General features: G+C 37.3%; 2 protein-coding genes across 4 annotated transcripts; both read left to right on the top strand.

Moving 5' to 3' along the window:
* Positions 1-1,089: 1,089 nt before the first annotated feature.
* tmprss13b (transmembrane serine protease 13b) lies at positions 1,090-10,982 on the top strand. Of its 2 annotated transcripts, none has more exons than XM_039658696.2 (13): positions 1,090-1,249; positions 3,030-3,183; positions 3,304-3,414; positions 3,603-3,728; positions 3,846-3,972; positions 4,158-4,253; positions 6,192-6,235; positions 6,330-6,492; positions 6,674-6,843; positions 7,016-7,114; positions 7,215-7,357; positions 10,311-10,463; positions 10,617-10,982. In XM_039658696.2, the coding sequence occupies exons 1-13, from the start codon at positions 1,166-1,168 to the stop codon at positions 10,629-10,631; spliced, it is 1,485 nt and encodes a 494-aa protein (XP_039514630.2). In that variant the 5' UTR covers positions 1,090-1,165; the 3' UTR covers positions 10,632-10,982. The 2 variants fall into 2 exon arrangements, with proteins under 2 accessions (XP_039514630.2, XP_039514631.2); XM_039658697.2 differs by having other exon boundaries at positions 1,151-1,198.
* Positions 10,983-12,154: 1,172 nt separating this feature from the next.
* Positions 12,155-13,450, top strand: fxyd2 (FXYD domain containing ion transport regulator 2). 2 transcript variants are annotated; one of them, XM_039659082.2, is made up of 5 exons: positions 12,156-12,299; positions 12,606-12,641; positions 12,793-12,867; positions 12,955-12,991; positions 13,222-13,450. In XM_039659082.2, the coding sequence occupies exons 1-5, from the start codon at positions 12,290-12,292 to the stop codon at positions 13,223-13,225; spliced, it is 162 nt and encodes a 53-aa protein (XP_039515016.1). In that variant the 5' UTR covers positions 12,156-12,289; the 3' UTR covers positions 13,226-13,450. The 2 variants fall into 2 exon arrangements, with proteins under 2 accessions (XP_088986358.1, XP_039515016.1); XM_089130232.1 differs by lacking the exon at positions 13,222-13,450 and having other exon boundaries at positions 12,155-12,299; positions 12,955-12,995.
* The last annotated feature ends 12 nt before the right edge of the window (positions 13,451-13,462 follow it).

Here is a 13,462-nt window from a genome sequence, read left to right on the forward strand (position 1 = left end):
CAATCAGCTGATCTGCATTAACTAATTATTAGTCAGAGACAGGTTGGATGGGACTGTTCAGAACTGCATACTAATATACTTGCTACTTGCTAGCATACATAGCCTATATGGCAGAAATAGTAGTAAGCTAGGGCTAGGCTATGCTATTCCGAATTTAAAGCTACGTTTAAATCAGGGTTAAATATACTTCTCAAACTCCTAAAATTCTTTACATTGAGTTCAGATAGCTTAATTAGAAATTGTCAGTATGATTTAAATACCTTAAATGGCAGGCGCTGTTGTTTGTTTGTCATCTAATAGACACCTTTAAATATGTCAGACATGCATATTTGCATATTTACCATTTTTGAGTGGATTTATAAATGTGAATAAATGTTATATATAAATGTGTATAAATGTTATATTGTTATTTTTTGTCACTTTGGCTTCCTTTGTTGGGGAAATTTAATCTAATATTCAACAAAATTTTTGATCTGCCTACATTGACACCATTATGTAAGAACTGGACAATGACATTGCACTTTTCTCCAGAGCGGCTATATATAAATGAACTAAATTAATAACTTTTTACAACAAATATGAACCATCACTGAACTTACTTAAGCAGGACTGTGATGCTATTTTCTTCTTGAAACAAACTTTGTTGCACTATTTTCCTGGTATCCTGTAAAACTGATTTGAAACAAGCTTTTGATTGTATAAGTGGCTTGACTTGTTTGTGACCGTGCTTATGTGTGTATGTGCATGTGCCATTATTCTGTGATTATTCATATCTTTGCACTGTCAGTCTTAATATATTCAACCCTCACATTATCTTGCCTTCATTCTTCATTCAAGTTGTGTGAGTTATTGTATGAAATGTGAAATATGGGTAAACATACTTGTGTGATGCGAATCATAATCTGATACCATCAATTAAGCAATGTTTTCCTGTTTCCCATTTTTTTTAGCTTTCATTCATGATGAAAGCAGTTGATGGAAAATTCTGTTCTCTGCGTGTGTATCTGCACTACAATGTTTCTATGGACATGTTGAGAAACATTGAAAGGCTGCCTGTAAAACCAGTTAAACAGGAGAAAGAGAGAGGGAGAAGAAGACATGAGTTACTCAGGGTTTGTCCTTTTCTGACGATGTTAGAGTTGTACTGTGTCACTATAGCAGGTGCATGACAGAGAATAAACACATCGCTGAAGTACAGGTAGAGTCTACCCAATCTATTTTAACAGATAATCACATGGAGCACAGACAGGTATGAATGCTTTAATACTTAACAAAATATTTCCAAAGCAAACATATATACAAACATATCAATATTTCCCATTGTATTTTTAATTAGTGATTAGTTCTTTTTGTTGCCATTTTTGATGTAACTGTGGTTTTGTTGTTTTGTCAATGTATTGTTGTAAAGGGTGAGTGAGCACTTGTATTAGTATCATGTTCTTGTTGCTGTAATGTTTTTCTCTTATAGTGACTAGCTTCTATATAGCACTACAGTTGTCGTGGTAATGTGTCCTAATTAGCAATTGGATTAGTTGACTTGTATCCAATGTAACATGTACTAATTAACTATACATATAGAATTATTATAATTGGTTGCAGAAAAGTTATATTCTATAGGAATTATAAAATGAGGCATATTATGCAACCAAGTGAATGATTCACTGTGTGTAGCCTATTATAAATAACATGTTCCAACTGGGTGCTGTCAGAGAGAATAAGATCTGCAACATAACTTAAGAAGGAAAGGCAGATTCTAAACCTCACAAGTAAATCCTAGTAACAAAACTGAGTTTAAAATCAGCATTTAAGGTATCATTTATTAAACAATTATTACAGATTGTTCTATGAAAATACAGAGAACAGATACACAATACATTTCAATCATCTGGATTTAGTCAGACTATGTGCCTGTTGGTGTAGCCTAACTTAGTCATGATTTAGCAGACGATTTTATTCAAAGCGACTTACAAATGAGGAGAGCAATTAGAAGCAATCAAACTAACAATAGGGCAACAATATGCAAGTGTTGTGACCAGTCCCAGTTAGTCCAGCACAGTACATGTAGGAAGGATTTAAAACAATTAGTATTAATGGGTCAAGTGTTACCGAAAAAGATGCGTCAGACCTGGCTGAGATTAATTTAATTTCAGTATTTTAGTTGCTTCATAAAAGTTTATATTACATTTTCTGCTGGCTTTAGTGAACTATGTGTGGCAAAAAAAAAAAAAAAAAAATAGGCTCAGGTTACTGTGGACTCAATATGCTGCTATGCAGGTGTACGTATCATAACCTGCTAATTATGTGGGCAGTGGGCTTACATAAATATATGCTGTCATGTGCAACAGGTTCATCGCATAGTCACACATTTGAACAGGCATGACCAAAAAAAGTAAAATCGGCATTTTGGCATGTCTCACAATGGTAATCCCCCAGTACAAATTTGTTTCACACACACACACGCACGCAAATACACACACACACACACACACATTCTAACTAGAAATAAGGATAAAAATGTTTGAATAATTTTCTAAAATTGATTTGGCCAATAATGTGGTCATTTGAACATAAAATGCTTAATTATAATTGTACATAAATTATGACAACATAATGTGGTAGTCTAATACATTTACTAAACTTATAACAAATAATTACTCCCTGAATGCCTGTTTTAAGGTAAAATCTGTCCTTGTTCAAAAGAAAAGCGGTGTATGATGGGAAAGGTAGTCCAAGTTAACCCAGGAAGTGCGTGGCTAATCGTGACAGCACAGGGCCTTGAATTTAAGAATTATCATAAATGTATAAACAATTTATTTGAAATCTGATTTACAGTAAAGTTGTTTACAGTGAATTTAATTGGATGACAGATGAGAGCGAACAGTGTTTATAGAGATATGTATTCCCTTAAATATCTTGCATTTAAGGGAATACATATTTTTAGATGTGCTCACAGTGTGCTCACATTTTTTAGATGTATTCCCTTTTAAATATCTTTTATAAATATATCATTTATATTTTTATGAATACAGACTGAGGCTCCACCCTCATATGACTCTGTGGTGAATCACAACACGGCTCCACCTTCATATCCGAGTCTTCAGATATTGTCGGCCAACCAAATCCAGCCGTACCACATTCCCCAGCCAATACCTCAAACATCTGCTCCTCGTGTAGCAGCGACAAGTAATACTTAACACACACTAACTATACACATATATAGGTCTTAAACATAGTAATTAAAAAATAAATTAGGCAATAAATAATTTTAGACTGTCAATAGACATTTTTGTTTGCTTTTTGCAGTCCCGTCACAGAGAAGGCAAGTTCTCTGCAAGAGCAAAAGGTGTTGTTATGGAGGGTCTAGTGGTGCTACTTTTGTAGTGGTGCTGGTTGTTATCGCCATATGGCTGGGAGGTAAGCACATATTTTTACGTATGTAGTCATAAAAACAGTTGTTCCCAGAACATCAAATACTGTAGTTTTGGTTGTGTGAATTGTATTTAGTATTCACCTAAAAGCTTAACGCTTACATAACCACAGTAACATCCATGATGAGTACATTTTTACAAGTCTTTGTAACTCAGTTTTCAACTCCTGCACAGTCCGTTACGGGCCGACACTGTGGGCTTTCTCCAAGAGCTCGAAGGAGACAGACACATGCCCCCTTTCATCAGTTGACTGTGATGGGAAGAGAGACTGTTCTCAAGGCAGCGATGAATCTCGCTGTGGTTAGTGTCAATCATACAGAAATATATGTTTAACGAAGTGACTTTTTAAAATCTCTTTTCATGTGGAAATCCTATGGTTGATATTCTGACACTAATTTGCCTTCAATCTTTCTATAGTGCGGTTTGGGACAGCTAATGAATTGCAGGTCATGACCTTTAAGTCCGGGGTCTTCCTTCCAGTCTGCGCAGAGGGTTGGAATACAAACATAGCTGACCAAACCTGCCAACAGCTTGGCTTCAGGAAGTAAGTATAAAATATACACTCTCAATCTCCCAAATCTCTATCACTGTATGTTCGTTTGTTACATTTAACCTGGTTTTCACAATGAAAATAACCATGGAAGCTGGCATGGATTTGAATCACAGGCAAGCATTAGATAATATTCAAATTTGTATTCATGTGTGTTTTTTGTTTTATGTGCTCCACAGGAGTCATAAAGATGGTTTCTTGCTAACCAACTCATCCACCTTTCAAAGTATGAACAGTCAGTTTACAAACACCATCCAGGAAAGCGTTAATAGAAGGTAAAAAATTATTATAAAAAACCCAGAAACTAGCATAATTTACTGCTGAAAAAACCCCCCAATGTAAGCAGAAAAGTTCAAGCAGAAAAAAATAGTATAACCTACAGAGAACAAAAACAACAAAAAAGAGAGATAAAGTTATGGCAATCAGTGCCTTTAATGCTAATATGCTCATGCTAAGTACCTAATTTTATGGCCTTACAAAACTCAGTTACAAAACTTGTATTTGCCATTGGATAAATGTGCTGTCGTTTCTTTAAATACTGTCTAATAAATTGTATATTGGCATAATAATTATTAAGGCAAACATTTCAATAGCCTTCAAATAAAAGCAACAGATTATACTTAATTTCATGAAAAAACATACATATTTTATGACCTGTCAATTCATAGAAATTCACAAAATGTGATTTGTATGACAACGTATGTTTTTTGGGAGAAAAAAAAAGGTAATCATCTAGGTCCACCCCCTAACCTAACTCTGGGTCGTAAGCAGATGCTATAAAAACATATGAATAATGTATAACTATACCAAATGTATAGCTACAATTTTCTTTTTTTTCCTGTCTTGTCTATGTGAACAGAATGAATAAACTTAATTTCTCCATCTGCAATCAAAGAATGCCATAAATTATTTTGAAATGCACCATTACGTGCAGTCACTAGAGTAATTACTGTAAATTGTTCTTAATTACATGCAACTAACCTAAACCACACCTTAACCCTAAAGTAAGTGCATGTAGTTAATTATTAGTACTCAGTACTTCAATCTATAATTACACTGTAGCATGGATACCTTAAAGGGATATTTCACCCAAAAATGAAAAAAAAAAAAAAATCTGTCAGTATTTACTCACCCTCATGTTGTTCCAACCCCGTAAGACCTTCCTTCATCTTCGGAACACGAATTAAGATATTTTTGATGAAATCTGAGAGCTGGATCACTCCTCCATTATAGTCCATAGGCTTCTTGGGCGGTTGAAACTTGCCGGCCTCGAAAAGTTATTAAAGACATCGTTAAAATAGTCCAAGTGACTACAGTGGCTCAATCTTAACTTTATCAAGCTATAAGAATACTTTTTGTGCACAAAAACAAACATAAATAACAACTTTATTTCAACTAGGCCTATTCATTTCCTCCTCTGTGGGCCTCTAGTCAGTTAATGTAGTGTGATAGCGTAGAGCTACATCACACGTAGGCTCACTATTGGCCAACGCTTGTCATGTGTGTCATGCGTGTTACGTACAACAACAGATCATTCGCTGTTAAACTATAGTAACCTGACTTGAGGCCCAGAGAGAAGGAAATGAATAGTTGAAATAGAGTCATTATTTTGGGGGACTTTTGCGCCCAAAAAGTATTCTCGTTGTTTGATAAATTTAAGATTAAGCCACTGTAGTCACTTGGACTATTTTAACGATGTCTTTAATAATTTTCGAGGCCGATGTTGTGCCAAATTCTGACCCCTGCCAAATTATTACCCCCCTAGTATTGGTAGGTTTAGGATAAGTTGTTGGGGAGAGGTTGGGATTAGGGGTGGAGTTAGTATTAGGTAATCAGGTACTAATTTCAACGAGGGGCGTAATAATTTGGCAGGTAGTCGAAAAACAACACCGGCAAGTTTCAATCTCTCAAGAAGCCTATGGACTAGTATGGAGTGATCCAGCTCTCAGATTTCATCAAAAATATCTTAATTCGTGTTCCGAAGATGAATGAAGGTCCGACAGGGTTGGAACAACATGAGGGTGAGTAAATACTGACAGAATTGTCATTTTTGGGTGAACTAACAACCCTTTAAAATAAAGAGTGACCAAATTTATAATTCAGTGTAATTAGAAGCAAAAAGGTGTAAAAAAAAAAAAAAATCCCCTCAAAACAGAAATAAAGAAATACTCTTGGTCTCAATTGCGTGTGTAACAATGTTGTTTTAATTGTAGTACATCCTGTCCTGGTCAGCAGACCGTGTCCTTGCTCTGCAGCAGTGAGTACCCATACACTGTTGCTACATGTTATTGACACATGATAATGAAGTATAAACACCCTCTTCCTTTCCCTCCTGTTCTTTCCCTGTTCAGAATGTGGAAAGCCACCCGTCTCCACAAGAATCATTGGGGGAAGTGTGGCTGCTGACGGTCAGTGGCCCTGGCAGGCCAGCTTGCATTTCCAAGGGTCTCACACATGTGGAGGAACTCTGTTGGCTCCAGACTTCATCATTACCGCTGCTCACTGCTTCCCCAAGTCAGTATACATTACATTAGATGGATAGATAAAGATTTGATGACTAGTCTACATGTTGGAAACAATATTGTAGCTTGTAATTATAATTAAGATTGAATACATTAGCAAACAATTAAAAAAAAATATGGATGGATGGATGGATGAAAAGATGAATGAATGAGCTTTCTTCCCCTTTTCTTAGGGATACAAGAGACTCTCAGTTGCCTAGTAACTGGAAAGTGTATATTGGTTTGGTGTCCCAGCTCCGGCTTCCCAGCCCATATTATGTAAAGCAAATAATTTTACATGAGAAGTATGACCCAGTGACAAAAAACAATGACATTGCCTTGCTAAAACTCAATACACCTGCCAGTGAGTTTGTACACAGACACAAACACAAACACAAATAAAGTCACATTTATTTATCAAGTATAATTATATGATGCATGTCATAGCTTAAATTATATAATTCTGTAGCTAAATTGCCATAAATATAAGTCAAAAGGCATTTATGACCACTGACATGGTTTCTACACTGTTAAAGGTAATATACAGCCTATCTGCCTGCCTGTGTTTGGCCAGACATTTTCTCCTGCCCAGCAGTGCTGGACTACTGGCTTTGGAGTTACCCGGCAAGGGGCTGGTATGTAATTGTGTTTGTATTTTTTTTTTTTGTTGTTGTTGTCTGGGTTTGCATGTAGGCTTTTAATAATGCTGGCCTCTCTCAACATGTGTGTTCGCAGAGAGTGGTTCCACTTCTTTGATGGAGGTCAAAGTAGACCTGATAGTCTCATCTGTGTGTAACTCATCTACTGTGTATCATGGAGGTATCACAGAGAATATGCAGTGTGCAGGAGATCTTAACGGAGGGAGAGACTCCTGCCAGGTTAGATACATTCTCATGTTCAGAAGCTTGCTGTCTTTGCATGCAAACACTGCCACCCTTTGGTAAAATATGATATTGCAGCTTAAACTTTATACTGCTCAATGCATAATGCTTTATAATCCTTAATGTGCAAGGGTGTCATTTAGTAAGGACCTACCAATATCCAGCGGCTACTGAATTGTCCCTAGCAATAATTTTGATCAAATAATTAAAATATATGTTATATGCAACCACTTTTGTTGTAATTTTGGATGCATCTGAAATGGGTCATATATATTACCTGAGAAGTCAAACACATTAGAAAACGGCATGCTCTCTTTAAAGGACGTGCATTTAATGAGAACATACGGTAAGTGTTTTAATATATGTGTACAGTTCAGCTGAATGATAAAGTTTACCCTCTTTAACTTTAACTTAATGTAGTTAAATTACATTGTTCCCTATGGCTACCACCCAAGCTCCAAGCCTTCTTCATTTAGACAGATGGAGCAGAAGGTTGCGTATTGCTAGCCTCTATTCGAGACATTATCTTCAAGGGAATACTGGCAAAGGAAAACAGTGGTTTCTTCACCTGTCATTCATAACCTAAGGGACCCGCAATCAGGGGGCCTTGGTATAAATTTATGAAGGTACTGTCTGCTTGTAAAACACAGCATGTGGGAGACAGCTGCAGCTTCAGAAATACAAAAGGAAGCTAGCTTACCTGACCTAAGGTCAGTATCTTGCACAGCCAGCACTCCTGAAATAAGAGTGTTCAACCAGAGAGAACTCTCAGGTAAAGAGTCGCTTCTCACCAGGGCCAGAGATTGGGTTTCTGGGAAGCCGAGAAGAACTCAACAGAAATACCCTCGATCGAAATGAATACAATGCTCACCCAGACTGTGATCCGCAGATTAGACTATAGGACCCTAAAATACAAATAAGGAAGGGAACTATGCCCACCAGAGGAAACTAAAAACAGTTACAATAAAAAGCTGTGGTAAAGCTGTGGACCAAGGTCTGCCTGAGCTGGAAAAAGGTTAAAGAAAGGTATCCCGATAGCTGGGAGGGTACCCTCCACAAAAGACCCTTCTGGGGATCATCTCAAGCTCTACCCAAGCTCGACCACACAAGGAAACTGCCTGCTTTGGTAGACCCCGAGTGGGAAAGGCTCTTTCTACTTCACTGCTTACTACAAGGGAGTCGTCTACTTTGTAACCCAAATAGGGGTGGCAGCTACGACCCTGTGATGCTAAAGTTTGTTTCGGGAAATTAAAAAAACTCCAAAAAGGGGGGCGGTTCCCTCTGGTTAAATAAAGGAACCTCCTGCTTAAGGGACCCCAGCTCTGAGGAAGGCAGCTACGACTTCATTGCCACAAGGGAGCAAGACTTACTTAAGATCCCAATAGGGAGAGGCATCTACAATGTTGAACTTTATAGCATACTAGAAAAAGGGAGCAGTCTGCCAACAACTTGAAGGAGGCGGCTGCCCATGATAATCAAAAGGGGGCAACATGCTCATACATGAGCTCCCCTTACCTTGGAGATCACGAGTGCTCAGAAGCTCAGAAGGACCTTGCTTAAAACCCATAATGTGGAAGGTGCACTCGTTCTACCAGCCACACCTTGGCAAAAACTTCATGCTTCGCAAGGCATAAGGGAGCTGCCTACTCAAGGAACCCTTAATGTGTTGCCAAGGTTCGTGAATTGGCCGCTTGCTTAAGGCCCCAAACTCTGGGGGAGGCGGCTGTCTGCTTAAAGTACCCACCATTAGGGGGAAGCAGCTTCAACCTTAATACATTTTAAAAGGCTCATGAGGGAGCCGCCTGCTTAAATCAAGGGTAATCCATCGACCGGAAGCCGGCCAGGTGCCGCCATCTTGTAGCAGAACTTCACTTGAGTTAGCATTTCCATTGAGTCCCGTTCATTTTGGCGTCACTTTGACAGCAAATAACTTTACATCCGAGGAAGACCCCATTTGTCCTTTATTTATTTCTAAAGAAACATGACAATGTATAAAATGCTCCATTACCTTGTAGCTTATGTTATGGCCCTGTAGAAGCAGTTTTTTAAGAGTAGGCTAACGGTTGCGTAACCACGCGACTCTGTGTCGCAGAGAGATTACCGTATGGACAGGAGGAGAAGCTCGCGGGCAATCGGGGAAACGTGGAGGCAAAATGACAAAATAATTAATCAGAATACCTAGCAAAAGTTTCTCCTGCTCCTAGCTCATGGACCGCTCCTACTCACACTCTCCACCTCTGCAAGTTTCGGAAGGGAATGATTCAGATTTCTCATGCCACAGCCACTATAGAAGACAGACGGGTTGCTCACGTCACATCTACGTCATCAAGCTCTGTTTGAGTCGGTTTGAGTCTGTGCGTCAGGAACGGATGTCCTAAAAAATGGGCTTCACTTGTCTCAATCGAGTTCAAATGAGATGGCTCTGTCCACTTCTCATACTGTCTATGGCTTAAATACCCCACTCATGGGGAAGGCAGCTACTACTTCAAGACCTAAGAGAGCTGCCTGCCTAAGGAACCCACATCAGGGGGAGTACATTGCAATGATTCATGAAGGGACTGCCTGCTTAGGGACCCAGCATTTGGGAAGGCAGCCACAACTTCATGAAAACTTAAGTGAGCTGCCTACTTAAGGAACCTGCCATTAGGGGGAGGCAACTTAAACCCTGAACCCTCGTGTAGGGGGGCAGTTTTCTACCATAGTGCAGCAACATATAAAGCAGAGTAGTCTTAAACAGAGCGTGTGGTCTTAAACACATACTTCGCCATAACATCACTGGTCCAGTTTCAGAAGCTGTGTGTTGGAAAAAACCTTTGTCAAAAAGTCTATCATGAGTATAGAAAATATAGGGTCGGGGGTCTCTCTAATGTCAACATCAAACCCACGCCCTTGATGTTTAGTTAATGCTTTACTATCATTTTTTCTTCCTCACTTTTCGATCTCTCTCCAGGGCGACAGTGGGGGTCCATTGGTGTGTAAAGCTGATGATCAGTGGTATCTCACAGGTGTAACGAGTTGGGGAAATGGCTGTGGAAAGAAGAACCGTCCAGGGGTCTACAGTAACGTCGGGAGACTTTTAATGTGGATATATGGCAAGATGCAGGTAAAAACACTGCTTTTGCATATTTAAGTGCACACACACACACACACACACACACACATATCAAAATACACAGATATTAACTAACAGTGTTAGTTTTACATACTTTTATTTATTTTTCTCTTTTATATCCTTCTCTCTGTTTCCTTATTACAGCAAGAGCGACCATGACCTTCTGTGACCTTGAAAAACAAATAGGCCAACTCTACTCAGCTGCAGACACATCAGAGATTTGACAACATTTTACACAGAATTGCAGTAAAATGCAGTAAATATATTTCTGTAACATTCTATTATTTAAATTATGAAGATCCAAAGAGTTTTAATCCTTTTGTAAATAAGATTGTATTCTATTCTGGAGATAAAAATGTTCTTGATTAAAACATAGACTACATTACTGTTTAGGAACAAAATACAAGAGCATTTAAGCAATACAGTTCCCTCTGGATGCATTGTATATTGTGTATTATGTTCTGAGGAGGTCATCAACTACTGTTTCCTAGAATAAATGCAATGAAAAGAGTTTTCTTGTGGAACAATTGTGTTAAACATCATCACTGCGTAAGAGAAAATCAGAGTCAAATTAATAAAAAGAGAAGTATTTATTCTTGCAAGAATAGGCCCAGTTGCCAAAACAGCAGTTACCCCGTGGAGTGAGTGAGACACAGAAAGACATACATTTCAGAGAAGTTCCTCCTTCTCACATCAGACTGCAAATCATAAAACCATATGACATTCCTTTGTAATGTCCACTGAAAATCAATGAAAATCAAAAATGTTACAAAAACATTTACTGCCTTTTTAATTGTACAGACAGTGGAACTGCATATTTAACAGAAGTGTCCTCCACTATGAGTGTAAAAGTTTGTAGGCTTTGATGGCTTTTTATTTGAGCTTTTCAGCCAACATTTGCTGAAAATTAAAATTACTATCCTTGAAGACAAATTCTTTCCTCTCTGAAAAGCTGAAAGTTAGCAGGTTCTTTTAACATAGTCATAATCATTAACTTTACAAAGAATACCTGACTTAGTCCATTTCTGATAGCTTTATCTTTCAGCTTATTAAAGTGAAAAAGAGTATACACACTTTCTGTATGTGAACAGAAGAGAGGAGTGACTTAAGAGTCATTATTTTCCACTTGCAATTATTTAAAAAACAAGAGATAACTGCTGAAGCAATCTGTTGGTTTTATGAATACACCCACTGGAAACTGGAGTAATTAGTTATGTATTTATTCTACACTTTTTTTTATTTGTTCTTTAGAAAATTGCAGATTAATTTTTAACTACCCTCTGAAATAGAACAGATAAACGGACTGTTTGGAGTCCTTCTGAAATCACAAAGTATTTAAATAAATAATTTTAAACAATAAATGTAATTTTATTTGGAGTTAGCATCATGAGTTCATCTTATTTATGTTTTAATTTATCTTAGCAGATTATTTGGCCTTCAGAGATTGAATCGGTCTCTCATGGTCTGCCTCTTTCTCAATGAGCTTCAGTGACCTTCCAGCCTATTGCAAGGGCATATTCACCACTGCTCAGTGGTTAGATATTAAGAAATGGCCCAAAGGCTTGTGTTTATGTGTGTGTTTTGAAGTTTACTGGATAAGACAGGTCAGAGCAAAGGGTTTGAAGGTCGTTACTTGTGAAGCACACGCACGCTCTCTCTCTCTCCTCCCTGTTTTACTGATTTGCATTCGCTCCAGAGTTTAAGGAGCTCCCTGTACACTCACAAACTCCTCTCTCACTTATACTCTCTCAAACATATAGCACAGTTGTGGAATTATCAACTCACTCAAACTTTGAGATCCTGCACCATTGCTAACAATGGGAGTGGGTAAGTATGATTTAACTTTATAGCCTACACTATTTTGATAAACAGTATTTATCAGAACTGACTTTTTTTGGAGTTGTATATCACACAAATTAAAAGGATAGTTGACTCATAAATGAATAGTCTGCCATAATTTACTCACAGTCATGTCTGTCCAAACCTGCATGACTTTCTTTCTTCTTTCTTTTTTCATTTTTGGGTTAACTATCCATTGAAAATATTTAAAAATCTATTATAGAGAATGTAAGAATAATATTTGGCCTATATAGGTTTAAAGTTAACATGATACACTGTGTGTTCTCTCTTAAGAAAATTCAGACTATTCAGATGCTGATTTCACCTATGGTAAGAATGTCTGATGGTTACTTTAACTATTTTAAATTACTGTGGAATATTTTACTGCACATTTTAAAGTTGACTTTTGTTTTGGATTACTTTTAATAGATATTTCAAATAGATGTTATCATGTGTGTAACTATGTGTGTGCTTATGCCAGATTATGAGTTAATCAGAAGAGGTGGGCTGATATTTGCAGCTGTTTTGTTCTGTTTGGGCATAGCTATCATATTCAGTGAGTATGTCTAGATTTATGCAATACATTATAATAAAGATTACCATTAAACATACTATCCTTGTGTTATGTTATCTTTTTTGGCAGGCAAAAAGCTCAACTGTGGAAACAAGTCATCTGCTAAGTAAGGCACACACAACAGTCAAACTGTAAAAATAATAAAAGATAAAACACACACATTGGGTTTTCATGTTTTCATGTTTTATATGGACATTCCATAGACGTAATGATTTTAGACTGTACAAACTATTCTATCTCCTAACCCAAAACCTACCCCCTCTCTCTCTCAGATATATTCAGTAATCAAAATCACAGTTCTTCTTCTGATGCTTTATTTATTTTTATTTTTTTCAGGTAATCTCAATATATTCACCAAGGATGGACTGACCCTTTCATGATCACTTTTGATCTCAACAACTTTTCAATGAATATTGTTACTTTTAATTGACAAGAGCCTATGTACACAATCACAAAAATGGCATTAAAAAAATAGTGGTCTGATTTGTGGAAATCACGTCATAATTTTGCACATAATGTCTCATAAATGTATAGGTAATAAAGTGAGTATCGCCGATGTCAAAAACTGAGTGTGAAA

The sequence above is a fragment of the Pimephales promelas genome, chromosome 4 (assembly GCF_988280905.1).
Source record: "Pimephales promelas chromosome 4, fPimPro1.hap1.1, whole genome shotgun sequence".
Taxonomy (NCBI): domain Eukaryota; kingdom Metazoa; phylum Chordata; class Actinopteri; order Cypriniformes; family Leuciscidae; genus Pimephales; species Pimephales promelas.